This window comes from Acanthochromis polyacanthus, chromosome 20 (genome assembly GCF_021347895.1).
Source record: "Acanthochromis polyacanthus isolate Apoly-LR-REF ecotype Palm Island chromosome 20, KAUST_Apoly_ChrSc, whole genome shotgun sequence".
NCBI classification, from domain to species: domain Eukaryota; kingdom Metazoa; phylum Chordata; class Actinopteri; family Pomacentridae; genus Acanthochromis; species Acanthochromis polyacanthus.
Window position 1 is genome coordinate 21,854,621 of NC_067132.1, and position 18,265 is coordinate 21,872,885.

Genomic DNA, 18,265 nt, shown 5'->3' on the forward strand with positions numbered 1-18,265 from the left:
TGGTCAGAGAAATAGCAATAAGGTGCCTAAAACGCTGGTATTTACAGAAATGTGCAAAAAAATTTAGCATTTACGATAAAATAGAGTGTTATAAGAGTACATAATACTATAGAGTATTATTAGGAGTACAGAATACAATAAAATAAAGTATTATGAAGCACAAAAGGTGCAATGTGAAAACAGAAGTAATAATGACTGTAATTGTAAATAAAGATTACTATCAAAAGGAATCAAACATTATCCTGACCTGTTTAAAGGTAATGTCATGCTTGATCTGTCGAAATGTAAATAAATAAATAATGTGACTGTTCACTCTGAGCTGCAGTAGCAGCTGTGGACCAGCAGGGGGCGTCACAGACCTGCATGTGGGACTGAAAACGGTACAAATTGAGTCCTTTTTGTACATGAAACCATCCTCCGCTGGCCGGTCTGCTCTGCTTCTCCTTCGCTCACATTTTTTTCCTCCTTCTCCACCACCTCCAGCTCCGGTGCTCTGCAGCAGCGGCCCTTCTCTCGGCTCTTCCCCGCTGATGTCTCGGCCGCCGTCGGACCAGCTGCTCCGGACGGATCCGCGTCTGAGGCTCCAGCTGTGAGGCTCCAGCAGTCCCGCAGGCTGCTGGGTCGGCCATGTTGTTGTGTGGGGGTTGATGGAAGTTTAGTAGTAGGAAGTGGAGGGGCTACAAAGGATACTTGAAGATCTGACTTTTTACCGTGATTTCTCAGAATAACCAGGTGCCATGCGGCCGCTGGAGCGCCGCTCTCTGACCTGTGCGCTCCGGGAACAATGACCGTCTCCTCCGCCGCCTCCGCCATCCTCCTCCAAGACTGCAACACTTGAGCCGCTTTGATTCAACTTCAGCACACAAAAAACTGACCACAGTTGCTCTGCTGGATGGATGAAGTGAGGATGAAGGAGGCTCGGTCCCGGTTGGAATAACTCGGATTTATTTATTTGAATTTTCCCTCATTTAATTGGAGGAGAAGAGGAGAGGGAAAGGAGAAAATACCCGAGAAGGACGCGCATTTGTGAAGGTAAATGTAAAAAAAAATGAAATGAAAGTGGTCTTTGTGAGAGCAGCAGGATCAGATGGAGATGGGCCTGTCTGACCTGTCATCAAAGGAAGGAAGCTGTCCTCTGATAAAATAACATAAAGCTGCAGTTTTGCCTGCAAATGTCGTAATTAATCATTTATATATAAATAAAAGACATCAGTGAAGAGACAGCATGTGCTTTAAATCCCAGAGGAATATCAGATTGCAGATAAATTCTCTAAAGTAGCTTAATATGCTCCACTATGATAACATCAGTTATGATAGATATTGTTTAATTATCATAAACATGAAGCTTAAGGATTATATTTGCAAAAAAAAAGACTGAAAGTGGAAACTCATCTGTCATTTTTGTAAGTTCTCCCACAAAATGTTCACTTATTTCATCCATTTTCATCACCTTTTTTCATTATTTTTTAATTGAAAGTTGAGGTAAAATTGCCAAATCCTCATTACAGATATCAAACTCAGTGTTGGACTCATGCTGATTCAGGTTCTTAGAAGATCAGGATGGGGTTAAGAAGGAAGGAGGTGCAAGAAAAGGAGGTTCGGGTGCTTTCGGTGACGCTGTCATTTCGTCTTAAGTCGCTGATTTTAACAGCTGAGTCACAATCTGAGCTTTATTGTTATTCTAGTCTGTCTGTTTTTTTTAAAGCAATGTAAACTGTCAGGATTAGAGTGACTCGCTAACAAGTCACATCCTGAACAGCTCTGCACTTTTGCACAACTTTGACTGAATCACAGCAGCTGTGAATCCTTATAAGGGCTGCTGGACTCTGAGTGAAGGGAGTTAAAGGGGAAAACCGTGGTTTCTAATGTTCTTAAGATGTGGAACCCCCTTGTAGATGTGAGTCGTCAGTGATTTTGTCATGCATTTGTCACACCTTCAAGGTTTCTCCGCACAGCAGTACAAGGTTACGAGTTGTTTAAAGGTATAGTATGTCATTTGTTTTAAAATGGGCACTTAGATTAGGCAGAATGCTTTCAATGATGTTCAAACTCAGAGGAATCTTTCATTTCATCCAATAGCTGTGTCCCACTGTGAAGGATGTGTCCTGTAAGACCACGCCTTTAAAGGATATGAAGGTGTTAAATGGGATGCTTTGGGCTCTAGAGGACCTCCTGTCTCTTCAGTCGCCTAGCAACCTTGTTGGTCGAAAATGAAACAAAAACCGAGACTTTTCTTGTTTTGGCATGATTTAGTCAAAAGTTTTGAATTTTTTTTCCGTGTGTTGATGTAATTTGACTGTATGAAATGGAAGTGACCTGATACTTACATTTAAACGTCTAATCTACTGCTGCTGAAGTTCAGCTTGTGGAGTCTCAATGTTCTCAGTAGGCCAACTCTCATCAGTGTGCAGTGCATCATGGGATAGGTTGGGTCACTAGGTGGACCCTTGGCCGCCTGGATGAAGAAAGAAGACATTTCTCAGCCACTTTTGAAGGAGGAGACAGGACAGCTTGACTCAGTCGGTCTTCTAATGCAACCTTTAAAGACTGCAAGCTCTAAATTCCATAGCTAACGTTTTAGTTTTAAAGATATTAAGGCTCAATAAACAAAGGATATCTGATTTGATTCCAGTTCTCTTTTACATAAATCACTGTGTGAAACCAACTGAAATCACTTTTACGCGGGGTAACAGACGACCATTGATCGAATGACGTGAACTGATGGCTGTAAAACAGAATTTTATTTTGGAATTATTGACACAGAATCCGTATTTAATGCGGATTCATCACAATAAGGTCATTTGCTGCTGTAGGACTAGACCAATGCTTCCCTCCAAACAAGTCTCTTCTTTTTCTTGTTGAACTCTGCATCACTTTACTTGCTTGAGGCTCTGCTTTCTCCAGCATGTGACCGCTGCTCACCATAAATTATCTTACAAACTAATAGTGAAAAACATGTTTTATGTGCCGGCAAAAAGCTGAGCTTCTTATCAGCAGTCAGTGTAGAAGAGTGGCTATATTACAGTGTAGAAGATTGTTTCCTCCTATTGTGCCAAAATCCTATTTCTAAATCTATTATTTGGGAGGAGAGAGTGTAATCTAGACCAACACATGGGTTTTACAGTCACTTTACTGGATGCTGACACTTCAAATACCTGGTTCTGTGATGTGCTGACAAATGGGTGGCTGTAGACACACTCACATTCCCAAAATAGCTCACACTCACCTATTCAGGTATTCCCACGAGACCTCGAAAATGTGTGATGTCTGTTCTCTGGAAACACACAAAAAAAAAACTGACATGAGCTCAACTGCAAGCTGTTCCGTGAGGTCTTGTGTTTTGCACACTTGTCAAGTTAAGAGTCAAGTTCAGTGAAATTACTGATGATACAAATGCAAATATCCAAGACAGAGTTTTGATACTAGAGAGAGAGGAGGGAAAGGGGAGCTGCATTTCAAATAAAAACAATCGAGCACTCTGCATTCATTTCCAAGAATGATATTCAAGCTGTGTTTAATCGTTCTCAGACTCATCTCAAAGTATTACAGGCCTCAGGATCAGTTTACAGTGAGGACGACCACAACAGAACTCTATAGCCACAGAGTAAATCTCACTATGAAACATTTATTGATGTTTCTCTCAATGCTCTGAGGCTTCACATCCTCCTGGTCACATGACATTTCTCCAGACCCAGTTTTAACCCTTTGGCATCGGAGGAATGTGGCGGATGGTGGCAGGCAGCATCTGTTGAAGATCTGAAGCCCAGTAAAGCTCCACAGACCCTCCCAGTCTGCGGCCGCAGCGTCAGCCGCTAGCAGCTGTCCGGTGAGACGCTGGGCAGGGTTTCAGTCAGACTGCTGGCTGATGGACGGAGAAACTCCTCCATCGAACCACCCTTCAGCTCGGCTGCACCGGCTGTTATCTGGCCAAATATCGGACTCGTGAGCATCCAGATAATCTAAACCTCAGAGGACCGGAGCCTGTTTGAACTAGTGAGACTCTTAACTGTATTTTAGAGTCAGACTTTGTTCATTTATAATGCATGATATGCAAAAGAAAGATTTTAAAATGCGACAGTCAGATTCAAGTTCTGGGTTAGTTCCAATAATATATACTTCCCCTGTCACTTCTTTGTATCCAGTATTGTGTTAGTATTTTATCCCCCTATTTCTGTATAGACATGCCATTTCAACTGGCAGTTAAGCCTTGTAAAAACTTCTTATAACAGTCCAATAGAAATATAAATGTTTGGAGTTTATAGTGATAAAAAAAGAAATAAAGAGAAAAGCATAAAATGCCTTCTGAGATGGAATCAGAAATGTTATGGCGTTATTGACGGAAATATTTTAACAACTATTAAGTTTTCTGCCAGAAAGTTTGGTTTTGAGTGAAAAATGTGATGGAGCAAAATGGAATTTGGTACAGATGTTCGTGCCCCCCTCAGAATTAGCTACCTTTGGTTAAACACAATTCTTTATCTGGTACCATCATTACGTCAGAATGTTGTTGTTTTTTTTGTTGATACTTTGGTTTGCGGTTTCTTTTGTGTCTAAGCTGCAGTTTAATATTGCAAATAGCACTTTAATTGCTAACTAGGAAATGTTAGCATGCTTGCACAAAAAAATGGTGAGAATGGTAAACTTACAATCATCAGCATCTTAGACTGTATGTAAAAGTCAGAGACCAACTATTACATCACCCATTGGTTTGTGGACAACTGTTTTGAAGCCTCAAGTTTGATATTTTAGTTGTAACCATTTAGGTTTTTTTAAAATCAGATGTGACAGATGAGAACTGTGGGTGATTATTTATGTTTATACATCAGCAACTTGTCAACCACAAGGCAGCCACGCCTAAAACATACCATAATTTATCATCTATTTCACTTCAAATGGGACCATAATTTATTAAATGAGTGTCATGCTATACTGAGGGAGGCTTGAAACTAGAGATTGAGACCATAAACCCATTAGGTAAATGTTTACTGAGGTAATAAATCAAGTGAGAAATAGTGTCATTTTCTCATTGACTTCTATACAATCGGACTTATTTTTGCAACTGGAGGAGCCGCCACCTGCTGGCTGATAGACAGAAAGCAGGTCAAAGTGACTTCCATGTTAGCTTCAGTTATTTTATATATACAGTCTATGATTAATACTTGTCCAGCTGCTTTTTAGCCCTTGGGATTATCATGACCCGGATGACTAAGAATCTACACAGACAATGACTAAAGCAGTTTGAACTTTAACTGTTAATCATTAAAAGTCTTTCTGTGGAGATTTTTTTTTCCCACTCTTGCATCAAGGCTCTAAGGAGTTGTATTGTGTACAGCTACTTCAACTTCTCGAGGAACATTTTGCGATTGGTGAGGTTCCTACACAAAACTGACTTGATTTTACATTTTCAGTCAGATTTTAAGTTCAGAATCTGACAATTTACTCTAAGGTAACCTTACAACTGAAAAGAGTTTGTGTAATTTGTGTGTAGGTCTGCAAGAAATTAATCAGTTAATCTTTTTAAAAGCTTCTTTAGTCCGTGTAACAGTATGAAAGCCAGAAGTGACCAATTAAATGATACACAACAAAGAAAAACAGCTAATCCTGGCATTAGCAGTAATAATAAGTAGCAGCAAAGTGATGTCCTAGTTTCTGACCACCAGGACTGTAAACACAGATAACACCGCCCTCAAATAATCCTGCACTTTCAGCTTACTCAACTAAACTTTGCCTCTGCAGGCGTCTTTAAAATTCTGAACCATGACCACTGCAAACTTCTTCAGTATTATCAGAGGGTGTGAGGGAGAGAAAAATACTGAGCTCTCCTCCGTCTTATCAGCATTTTGTGAAGCCTCGGTGGAATTATCGCAGTGTGGTAGAAGCGGGGGAAGAAGGAAACTTTAGGAAGGTCGTTGATAAGAAGTCTGCAGGTTGAAATTATCACTGTAAGACAAGAATATGTAAAGAATGATTTCACAGCTTTGGAACACAGAGGGGCGGTTTGAACAACTATGACAAATGTTTTTCTCCTGCAGCTGGTGGTGGATGTTGATTCACCGCTGTATGTGTTTGGTTTAGTGTTTCTGAGCCTCTTTATGAACAGCTCATATGGAGGTACATCGACTGAAATCGGGATTATTTGAGCCTATAATTAAATTAATGCTAATTAAATAGGCACCAAGCGTTGATGAAAGAGTGAAAGCGTGAGAGTGTGGCTTCAAAACAAGTGAAAGGGTCATAACCTTTTGAACATCTAAGCTCCTTTATGATCCTAAGACATTCTTGGTCCCTTGAGGGAACATCTGGAGCCTCCTCAGATGTCTGCAAATTATTTTTGGCTTTGTTTATTGTGTATTTCCTGTAATGCTTGACAATGCACGCAGCCGGTGCTAAACATAGGACAATCTTCAGTCTAAAAACCTTCAAATGCAGGCAGGTTTCAGCAAGTTTCTGCTTTGTCGAAGTGTCCTTAAGCAAGATACTGAATCTGTATCAGCTGTCGCTTCATAAGTGGCTCACTGACCTCATGGACAGAAGAATATCAATCTCTGGCCCTTAACACTGTAAAGAGATGCTGTAATTGCAGAAACAGCAGGTGGTAGAAAGGTATTCAAGTGGTTGTGTTCTTATTTTGTCGTTTTTCCATACTTTACACTTACAGTAAGGTTTCTTTGCAGCATTGAATACGTCTGATACACACTAAAACAATACTTTGATTTTTCTCTGTGAAGCAGCTACACAATGAGGAATCTTCTGCAAATTACAATGCTTTGATTCAAGCCTACCCCTCATTTTCTGCCTCTATCTATCTAAGACAATAGCACCACACCTCTCCAATCAGATAGTGAAGGAGCCTCGGTGTATATGTGTGTATGTGTGTGTAAACTTCCCCATTTAAACTCTTCACCTTCCTCCCTCTTTGTTTCTTTCTGGCTCTAACTGGTGCAACTGGGAGCCTTCTCGTGTTTGCATGCGATCTGCCGTTGTAGGTCATGTTATCGTCCTGGGGGCGGTGGGATGTTGTCCGCAATAAGAATAAGTTACTATAATTAGCAGCGGGGCAGATTTTCCGTGTGGTTTCATGGCTCCGCTGTTCAGGAATGATCTCGCTTTGAGCTGAATGTAAAAGTCAACGGGACATTTTGACATTTAAGATCCATTAAAGCAGCGTCTGGCTGCACAGTTTTGGACTTTTTCAGGGTTTTCATTGTGAGTGCTTGACCTTTATGGCCTTAAAATGCCACCCAAGGTGCATTGTCATCTCATCCAGGGTGGCTGCATTCTCACTACTCTGCAAACTGCAATGCATGTTAAGTGTAGACAAAGGTGTTGTTATGTGGCGGCTAATCAATCGATTAAGATTAGCTGAGACACTGTATCATCACCCCGACTGAGAGCTCCTTCAGCTCTGCTCATGTGAGAAGCACATGACTGTAACACACATTAACGGCTGCTGCAGAGTCTAAAGGGTCCTCCCAGTCTCAGCTGCAGGCTGGTGGTCTGGTCACTCCTTTTTTTTGTTTTCTGTTATTATCCTCTTAGGGTAAATCCGCTGTCCTCATAATCCTCCTAGTAGTTCCAGCTGGTAGAGCTGGCACTGGTCCCCCTCCTCTCCCATTCAGCCAACCTGCTGTTTCTCACTCCATATACTCTCAATCTCAGTCTTTTTCTTTCTGCCCACACGGCCACTAATAGGAATTTTATCTGAGTTTTTGGCTCTGCACTGCTTTACTTATCACCTCGTGCTTGGAGGGAAGGAATCGTGAGACTTAGATATTGTGTTTATGTGTGTTTTTCACTTCAGCTCAGCTTTCAGTTAAATATGACAGAATATGTATCATGTTTCATGCTAGTGTGTTAATACAAATATAATGAGGGAGCAGGTGTGAACAAACACACCCTTTCTGCTGACAGATAAGCTCTACAGCACTCTGGGCTCCACTGGGAATGTCTGTCTATTTGTAACACTGTTTAAAACTCCAAATACAAAGAAGAAAGGCATCATTACAAGCTTTAGAAAAAGGCTTTTTTTCCTTGTTTTTCCAGACATTTCTGCTGAAACATGGAACTTCTACTGTATCCATCCATATTATGGATATGATAAATGATAAAGAGGATGTTTTTGTTTCTTCTCGCTATCGCTGAGTGTTTGTTAAAATGGATTCCAAAACAAACTTTTTTGGGTTCAGGGACGATTCTAGGATCAGAGGTTTAGGGGTGCTGAGCACCCAGAGGTGCCTGACCAGGCAAGATAAATTTCACTGTTTTGTACATTAACACAATTTCATTCCCACATTTATGAAAAAGAAAAGCATAACACTTTTTGAAAAAGTCTGTGACCTAACCATCCAATCTGATAAAGGATATTTAAATGCTGAGTCACAGCAAAGGAGGAATGCACTGGAATCTTGAAACATATCATAACCCTAATTTCTGGGAAAAGGCAACTCATTTAGATACAGCAGCTCCTCAACATACACATAAACAGCATGTATGTTTCTGGAGTAAACCAGTCCCCTATACCGAGTACCAAAAACACCAAAAATGGACCTTGGACTTATTTTTTTTACTTTCATATGAAATGCGATGCACAGCATCTCTTTCCCTGGTCTGCACTCTCTCATCTCCCAGAGTCTCTCCCTGTTCTTCTCCTTGTATAGTGAAGTTAAGCAAATAGTAAAGAATATAGATAATTAGGAAAATGTAATGAAGACGTCCTGTTTAGAATGAAGTACACTGATATCTGTTAAGTGTGCTTCTGGAAAGCATTTAATGTGGGGAGAACATATAACTTCTATGACATATAATTAAAATTACATTGTGAATGGATGTTTTTCTTTGTCAGCTTAACAGTTGTTGTTTTGCGTGCCACTATTCTCTGTTTGTGTTCTTACCTGGTTCTTCCTGACTTAAAGCACTCTCTCCTCTCCTTCCCCTTTTTTATCTCTCCCTCTTTGGACTGACAATCATACACAAATAGATTGTATTCAACTAGATGAAAAATTGCATAAATACGAAAACTACCAATAAGAATACGAATAAATCACGTCCTCTTTCTCTCTTTGTACTGACAACCTAAAGGCAAATAACCAAATAAGAGAGACAGCAGGTCCGATTTGTGGCACTGGCAGCGAGCAGTGACACTTTTTGTGGCACCGCTGCGGTGCCACGGTTAATGCCACTGTGCAGTGACACTTTTTGTGACACCGCCGCGGTGCCACGGTTAATGCCACTGTTTGGGCGAGATGCCACTGCCGCAGCGGCATTTCCAGTGGCCTCTGGAGACTCCAGCAGAGATGCCACGGTTAATGCCACTGTTTAGGGAACATGCCATGGTTAATGCCAGTACTTTTACCGCTGTTTGGGCGAGATGCCATGGTTTATTCCGCTGTCTGAGGGAGATGCCACCAGGGGTGAAAGTAAGCCGGAACGGTCCGGAACTGCGTACCGGCAAAAGATCCGGTGGTGGAACGCAGTTCCGGGAAAAGATTTGCTGGCGGTACGCCGCTCTTCCACCGGTATCTATGGGTACGCCGGTATGCCGCCCGGCCTGCCTGCTATTCATAGATATCGACCGGAGTTCACTCAGCAGTACGTGAGTGCGCATGCCTGTCTACTTCCGTAACACAGCGATTGTTATGGCCAGTAGCAGCCAATAGCAAATAGGTGCGCTTGATTTATTGCACTGGGACGAGCAATAAATTACACGTGAAATTCCACACGTTCTTGTGATTGGCTGAAAAACTTTCAACAGGATTTACAATGGTTAGCATCGACGGAATGGGGTGAAAGTAAGCCGGAACGGTCCGGAACTATTACTAATAGTTCCAGCAAGAATTTAAAACTACTTTCACCCCTGGTTTGAATGTGTGGACCTGGTATTATTGTTAAGATGCAACAGTTTTATTAGTCTGGATTTTATAATCCTTTTTCCTGGTTTGAAAAATCAAGCATGTTGTGATCTCTAACACCTAAAATACCTTCTTCTTTGTGCAATATACCAGAAGAACCAGAAGGCTGGTTTCAAGGCTGATTGGTTTAATGTACTGACACTGTGAGCATGACATGTCTGGATCTGTGGTCTCTACAAGAAACATATTTTGGCAACATATTACTTTCAAAACCTGAGGCAAAATGCATGATTGAAAGATGTAACTGAAAGATAAACAGCATAAGACATGACAGTCCAGTAACGGTACATTCAGACCAAGTCAAAGTCTACAGAATTAGACTTAGATATGTAGAACATATAAATTGTAAAATTGTTCCTCAAAATTGTAGCACAATTGTTTATATGCTTTTATTCGTGTATCATGTTTACATCCCTGGCATCTTTCCCAAAAAGCAACATCAGCTGTGGCATCTTTGTGGCAGTTGTAACCCACGCCTGGTCTAGAAAGCACACAGACAAGTTATTTCAAACAGTTTTAGTAAACATATTTTCTGGTGACAATCCACACAATATGTGTAACAACTGAATGAAAATGGAAATAAAATAGCCTATTTCAAGAGAACTGAAGATGAATTTGTTTCACATTACTCCAGTCTGCCAGCATTTGGCAGCAGTTTCTTACCTCAAATAACTAGTGTCTTTAGCGCCCCTAGGGGCAACGACCACTAGTTCTTTCAGGTTAATACGGTCACCGGACAAACCACAGAATCGGATAACCCCATCCAGATAGTAGTAGTAGTAGTGGCATCTCCCCAAAAGAGTGACATTAACCGTAGCATCTCGTCCAAACAGCGGTAAAAGTAGCCTATTGGCTTAAAATGTGGCATCTCTACCAGACCGTGGCATTAACCGTGGTATCCCCTAAACCAGTGGTCCTCAACTGGCGGCCCGTGGGCCAAAACTGGCCCGTCAGGAATAATATCTGGCCCGCCAGATGATTTTGAAAATTTGATTTGGCACGGAGCCAAGCCAGTCCGTCACCGCAACACGAAACTCGCGTGGTCGGCTGCTGCCGGGCATTTCCGCGTTTGCACTACTGGTCGGACACGGTTGTACCAGCCAGATTTCACTGAGCAACAGTGTGTGCAAAACGTGTGTGCATCTCGGGAGTCATTTTTAATACATCTGTGATCAGAATTGAGACGTGTGTCCCAAGCAGCAGCGATCAGCTGTAGAAGCTCCGCTGCTCGCGGTATCGCCCCCCCGCTCACGGAATCGGAGCGCACCCCCTCGCAGGTTGGCCCGCTGTTCGATTGTTTACAAACATTTTGTCCCGTAGCCACATCTACTTGCCGACCCCTGCCCTAAACAGTGACATTAACCGTGGCACCTCTGCTGGCATCTCCAGAGGCCACTGGAAATGCGGCGGTGGCATCTCGCCCAAACAGTGGCATTAACCGTGGCACGGCAGCGGTGCCACAAAAAGTGTTGCTGCACAGTGGCATTAACCGTGGCACCGCGGCGGTGCCACAAAAAGTGTTGCTGCACAGTGGCATTATCCGTGGCACCGCGGCGGTGCCACAAAAAGTGTCACTGCTAGCTGCCAGTGCCACAAATCGGTCTTGCCCCTACTGCTACTGGCTCCAAAAAATCCAAAACGGCGACCAGGAAGTCGCAAAATCCGGGCTTCATTTTCTTGGCGTTGAAACCAACGGGTGACGTCACGGTTAGTTTACGCCTGGGGCCGACTGATAAGGCTTTATCAAGGCAGATATTGATACTGATTATTAGTAATAAAGAATAACAGGTACTTGGAATCGATATGCATTTGGAGGTACAATGAAAATGTTGGTGTCAAAATTCAGGCCAACACAAACTAAAAATTTATCATCAAAGACTATGCTCAAGTGTTGACTACAGTTAAAGAAAAATGGCTGCATCACAGCCACATTAGCACATTTGTAAATGAATGCTCTTTTTCACAAATTGGTATTATAAAAAAACAATAACAATACCAACAGGAAAAGAAGAGAGCGCAGTACCCAGCCAAGACTGCTCAGTCATATGATTTCCAATGGATAAGTTCCGATAAGTTCACAATGGTGGATTTGTAGTAGGATCGCAATCATGTGATCGTCAGCAGGCAGCTGACGTAGCATTCACTTCTTGTCATAGTTTCAGTGACGTCATGCCACTATCTCGCAATGATACAGAAATCTTTAACACATCCGTAGATCCAGATTATAAGCCACATCACTCCCAAAATCTAGTGAGGTGATCCTTGTGTCATTTCTGACCTTCGCTGAAAATTTCATTTTTCATTTTTAAATAATGTTTCACACAGATGGAATAACAGATGGACACACAAACGTATGCTTATCGTCACATATCTCTGCTGCATTCCTTGACGGAGTAATAATCAGCCAGGTCGATAATCAGATAATCTCTACCAAAAATCTGTGATTGTAGCTAGTAGTATCTCAGCTTTAGCATCTTAGCTTAGCATATTGGTATGTTAACATTTCTTATGTATCCTTAACACAAGAGCTGCTGGTGTTCTGTGTGATACCAAAGTACTTGACATATTCAATCTGATGATGTGGCTCATTGCAAAAATCAGGGTGTCACCAGAGTCGTCAACATCAGTCAGTCTTCAATACATTTCACCGCAGTTCATCTAGCAGTGGTACATTATTTACAGCAAGTATTAAACCAGGATCGCCATCCATTGTTGCTAAAAACTGACTAAAAAGTTTCAAGCCACTAAACATATTGATTTATGCACATACTTTTTCTGGGGGCATTTTTATGCTTTTAGTAGAGGTGACGCAAATGAGCGGGACGGAACGATAAGCAACAAGGGTCAGCTGTGACTCATCTAACTGCATCAGTAAAAAACATTATCCATAATTATTAGGCAGCCTCCTTGTACTGTATAAATGTAAAGTAAAGAGGTGCTTAAAGTTTATTTTAGAGGCTTCATAAGTTCAGCTCAGTATATGTGCATTTATGATAAATTTTGGAAGAGTGATGTCACTTTTATGAAACTGCTGGTGCCTCGTCTGTCTGATAATAAAATAAAAGCCCACCAGAGTCGACCAAGCCACTAAACGAAGCCCTCTGCTTTCCATGACACTGGTTTCATCTCGAGGTTAACAGGAAGGCTGGCTTGGAAAAAGAAGCTCTTTTTTCCGTGCCAACATTCTCCGCATGCTGGCTGCACATCTGACATCTCGGATTAGATTTATTGGCATATCAATTTGAAATCTGTATCATTTTGAAACATCTCCGCCGCTCATAAAGTGGTTGCATAGAAGCCGACTAGTGCCCAGCGATCATTATAACCTGCAGTTTAACCAGTGATACGGTTTAATTGGAGCAAAGTGTTCTGAATCTTTCGAAGGTTTGTGCGGTTTGTCCCCGTTTTGTTGATTTCCTTGGCAGTTCAGCTGGAGAACTCGGTGAACTCTCGATTATGCACCTCCCTCTAGGATGAGGAAAAATCCCTCCCACCTCCCAACGTCAAGGCTACCGTTCCAAAATCAGAGGAAGATGTATTACAACATCGGTAGATCCTCTTTAACGGATGATTGTATGAATATGACCCTGTAATTCAATGATCCTTGTCGCTCTGCTTGTTTTCGTCTGCTTTCATACATGAACATCCCCCCCACCTCAATAAAACCCTCCATTTCACTTCAGTCCTCTATTGTTTTATTTCTTGTAACGTGTCAGTGTCGGTTATCTGGATTGGACTCCCCTCCTCATGCAGCCGTTGTTCTTGGCGAATGCGACCGTTCTGATCTCCCTCGTGCTCAGGCTTCTTTACGAGCGTGTCTGATTGTCTCCACATTTTCCGGGCCTTCACCTCACCAAAGAATGCCTCAGTGTGACTCCGTCCAAATTATGTTAGAAAGAGGAATGACAACCATGCAGATGGAGACACACCGATGTTTTAAATCTTCCAGCGTGGTCTGGCTGAGGCTTAGACAGATTGTGAAACGATGGATCCCTGGGCACAGACGTGTTAAACACTCCCACCCTTCATACAGGGAGCTGGATACCAGGACTGGAAGATTCTCTTTGAGTCTATTCTGAGTCTCTGTGTAGACATTTTATGTCTGTTTGCTGTCATTTGGAACCTCTTTGTTTGGGTTTTTGGTTATTTATGCATGTTTCTTCTTCTGAATTTGTGGCCATAGTGTGTCTCTTTGTAGTTGTTTTGCCATTCTTTGTGATTATTCATCTCTGTAGTTGCTTTGTGTCTCTCTGTGGTTGCTTGATGTCATTTTGTGACACTCTGTTGCCATTTTGTGTCATGTTGTAGTGGTTTCATGTGTCTCAGTGGTCATCTTCTGTCGTGTTTTGTATTTCAATAGATGTTTTGAGTCTTTTGCTGTCGTTTCGTATCACATTGTAACCAGTTTGCATCTCTTTGTTGTTTTGAGCCCGTTTGTGTGTCTTTGTAGTTACTGTGCATCTTTTTGCAAGTGCTCACCTCTTCGTAATTGTTGAGAGTCATTTTGTAAATAAAAAAAAGGTTTTGTGTATCTCTGTAGTTGCTTCATGTTGTTCTGGGTTCATTTTTTGGCACTTTGTTGCTATTTTGTGTGCTGTTGTGGTGGTTTAGTGTGTCTTCTACGCACTTTGTGTCTTGTGTTGTGTCACTACAAGTGTTTTGAGCCTTTGTTGTCACTACATGTCACTTTATAACCATTTTTACATGTCTTTGTAATTGTTTTGAGTCGTTTGTGTTAATTTTGTGTCACTCTGTAGTCATAATGTACCCCTTTGTTGTCATTTCATGTGTCTTCGTTATTTTGTGAATCTTGGAAGTGTCTTTTTTAATAGTTTGAGGTCATTTTGTGTTTCTTTAGAGTTATTTTGCATTCTTTTTAGTCATTTATCTATTTGTTATCATTTTGAGTCAGTTTGTGGTCATTTTCTGTCTCTTGTTTTCCATCTCTGTAGATATTGTGAGTCTTTTGTAGTCAATTTGTGCCATTTTGTGCCTGTTTGTGGTGATATGGTATCTCTGTGTTGCCATTTTGCATCTCTTTGTAATTGTTTTGAGTCTTTGGTGTTATTTTGTGTGCCTTTGTAGACATTAGGTGTCCTTTTGTGATCATGTCTTGTGTCTTGGTAATTTTATATCCGTCATCTTGCACCTCTTTGCAGTTGTTTTGAGTCTCTTATAATTTGGTGTCCATTTGTCGATGTTTATATCTTTGTGGTTGTTGCAAGTCTATCTGAGGTAACTTTGTATCTATTTGTAATTATTGTACATCTCTTTGTAGTCATTTGTCCGTTTGTGGTTGTTTTGGGTCTTTTGGTGGTCGTTTTGTGTCTCCCTAGGGTCACTTTCAGCCTATTTCTGATCATTTTGCATCTCTTTCTTGTCATTTCTTTGTGTTTTCAACAAGGAGCAGTCACTGTCACTTTGTACAGATGCTCAAGACGATAGGTCCCCAATAGAACCATTTAATAACCATGAGGAGCTTAAGGGGCAGAAGGCAGAAATGTCAAAAGAAGAGTGACTTATTTTCTCAAATTCATGGCAGACAGGCTTTGCATCAGATGTAATCTGTCTTTTGTTTGTATCAACAAGAAATGTCTTGATGAAAGAATAATGTCATGCAAAAGATTGAAACAGTAAAAACGGTCACCTATTTAAGCCTACGTTTTGCACTTTCTACACCTCAGAACACACGTGTTTGAGTGATGAGTGATTCAAAGCGGATTTAGAATTTGCCCATATGTCCCAGTTACCACATGGCTTATAGTCTTAGTGGTTGTAACAACAACAAAATGATTCACATGATAATATCAGGTCATTACATTTCTATTTTAATAACGTTTGTTGCAGCGCCTACTGGCCTTATGTTGCAGATGTTAATCCCAGACCATCCTTAAAACCCTTGACTTTATTCTATCCCTACTTCTCCACCATTAAATGACCTCTTCTTGTGTCCACGCAGGGCAAGACGATGGGCTGCATTAAGAGCAAAGAGGACAAAGGCCCGGCAATGAAGTATCAGCCAGAGAATTCGCCGACATCAGACGGCAGTGCCGTGGCTACCACGCCTCATGTAGGTCACTATGGGCCAGACCCCACCCAGCTGCAGCAGAATCAAGCTGCTTCTTCCTCATCTGGCTCTGGGGTTGTAAATTTCAACCACACCCTCACACCTTTTGGGGGATCCTCGTCTGCAATGACTCCCTTTGGAGGAACGTCGTCTTCTTTTTCTGGTCCTGTGTCCAACTCGTTCTCTGGTGCTGTCTCAAGTGAGTGGTGATTTAGTATTTAAATACATATTGAATGTGTTTATTAAACTTCCATGAAGCCATGTTTGTTACTGTATTGAAATCAAGTAGCAAAGACTTGCCTTGCTGCAGACGGGTAATCCATTGTGTTTTTGGGTCGAGGAAGCAATGACCATCTGTTGGTTGGCTGGTTCCCTTCTATGTCTTAGACTGAAATATCAAAACAACTCCTGGCCTGATTGCCATAAAATATGGTACATTAATGGTCCCCAAACATTGACGCGTATGACTGTGATGTTCCCTTGACATGGCTCTGTAGACTCTAAGCCGTCCAGGTCATGATAGTCCTGGCTGCTTAAATAGAAGGCAGGTGAGTCTTTTCTTTGTCCTAGAAGATGTGTCATTCTCGTCCAAGAGAAAGTTCTAACTGCCTTCTTGGTACTTCCAAGTACTTATTTAAGGCCCCCTGTAAGTCATGTCTCACTCAGTAGCCCACCTGTATTTAAAGAATAAAAGACACTCCTTTGAGGTAACCAATGTCCATATTTTCAACAACGAAGACAAATGGTTGGAGAGAGGATTGAAGGAAGCTATGCATGACTGTAGAGTCATGTTTCATTAAAGTTTTTTTACTGTTTGTTATCATGTTGACAAATGATTGTCTACATTTTTACTGGATTGGATTTGAATATGGCAATGAAATGAAGAGAAAATACTTTCCTGCCATGGAAAAAATTCAGAAGTGAAAACACTCCAGCATGCTGTGACAGGTGTCAATACCAATGTAAAGTATTTGTGACTTGTATTACAGTAAACAATAAATGGGATAACACATGCAAACACACTCAGCATTAACTTGGTCAGTATGGTGATCTGGCTTTTTGGTGTCACGACTAATGCCGGCCATTGTTATCTTAAGTTGTTAACACGAGTCCTGCTATCAGCTGTGATCACGCAGCTTATAGAGATCCTGGGAGCAGAGAGGACGAGGATGAACCCTCCTGTTTAGGTGGGATTTAGGCTGTAATCCTGCTCCGTGTTGGATTATCTGCTCTCAGAGGAGCATGAAGGTGGCGGTGCTGCGGTATTTGCTTTCTGCAGGTGATAATGAGATTACTGTTGACAGCATTGTTGTCAGTGGTGGGTATATGGAGGTCATCTGTCTAGGAGTTTGGCTGCACAATGGCAGAGAAAGATGAGCTGATTTCTACCATTAATTACTCAACTAGAACTTGTAATGTTTTAATTTGAGCTCCGCTGTAAGTGTGACTAATTTGATCCAGATAATTGCAGTAAGAAAGAGGATCCTATTAAAAACTGCTTTGATACACCAATTCTTCTCTCTCGTGTATGAAGTCATTGGGTGTCTTTGCAGTCATGGTTATATTTCCAAGCAGGCGAAGTACTCACACAATAAAATTACAAGCAAAGAAAATCAATACATGGCGAGACAGATTTATCTAACTAAACTGGCCTTTATACAGCCACACACATAAACAAATCTACCACTGCCTCCTGTACAGCACCATAATGCCCTCTAGCTGCATTACTGTCTGCTATCATATGTTTACAGCACTTAGGAGCACAAATTTAGAAATTAATAACGTATATCTGCATGTGTTTTTTTGTTTTTAGGCGGTGTTACATTCTTTGTGGCCTTGTACGACTATGAAGCCAGAACATCGGATGATCTTACATTTAAGAAGGGAGATCGCTTCCAGATCATCAACAATACGTAAGATTCTCTCTCAGTTTATGAGGCATTTACCTACAAAATTTTAAAAAAAAGAGAGTAGTGCAGTGCATTCAAGATGCACCTGTTCACTATGTGTTTGCCTCAATGAATGAGTTAGATTGCTTCTTGTGTACCAGTACTGGCTTTCTGCACAGCACTGTAGATTTTTTGCTCTGGCAGAGAGGTCGCCTCAGGTTACAGCATTGTAATGTAAAACAGATTAGTCTCATTCAGTTCCATCGTGACGGCATCATTTGGTCTTTAAAGACAGCATTTGAACCGAATCTTGCAGAACAAATAAGATTCATGTCCTTTATATGAGCCATGATAGTGGGTAAAGTACGGATAATTTTATACAAGGAAGACCCATACATTAT

At 41.4% G+C, this 18,265-nt stretch overlaps 1 protein-coding gene and 1 long non-coding RNA gene across 2 annotated transcripts in view; one reads left to right on the forward strand and one right to left on the reverse strand.

The window, feature by feature from the left end:
- Positions 1-287: 287 nt before the first annotated feature.
- LOC110952615 (tyrosine-protein kinase yes) overlaps positions 288-18,265 on the forward strand; it is a 28,902-nt gene continuing 10,924 nt past the window's right edge. The window contains exons 1-3 of the mRNA XM_022196238.2: positions 288-1,032; positions 15,868-16,174; positions 17,789-17,888. Of these exons, the coding sequence (XP_022051930.1) occupies positions 15,877-16,174; positions 17,789-17,888 (398 nt within the window). The 5' untranslated portion in view covers positions 288-1,032; positions 15,868-15,876. The remainder of the gene's footprint in view (positions 1,033-15,867; positions 16,175-17,788; positions 17,889-18,265) is intronic.
- LOC127531282 (uncharacterized) overlaps positions 1,047-18,265 on the reverse strand; it is a 42,816-nt gene continuing 25,597 nt past the window's right edge. The window contains exons 3-4 of the long non-coding RNA XR_007938245.1: positions 3,227-3,274; positions 1,047-2,455 (exon numbers count right to left, since the gene is read on the reverse strand). This is a non-coding gene — a long non-coding RNA (uncharacterized LOC127531282). The remainder of the gene's footprint in view (positions 2,456-3,226; positions 3,275-18,265) is intronic.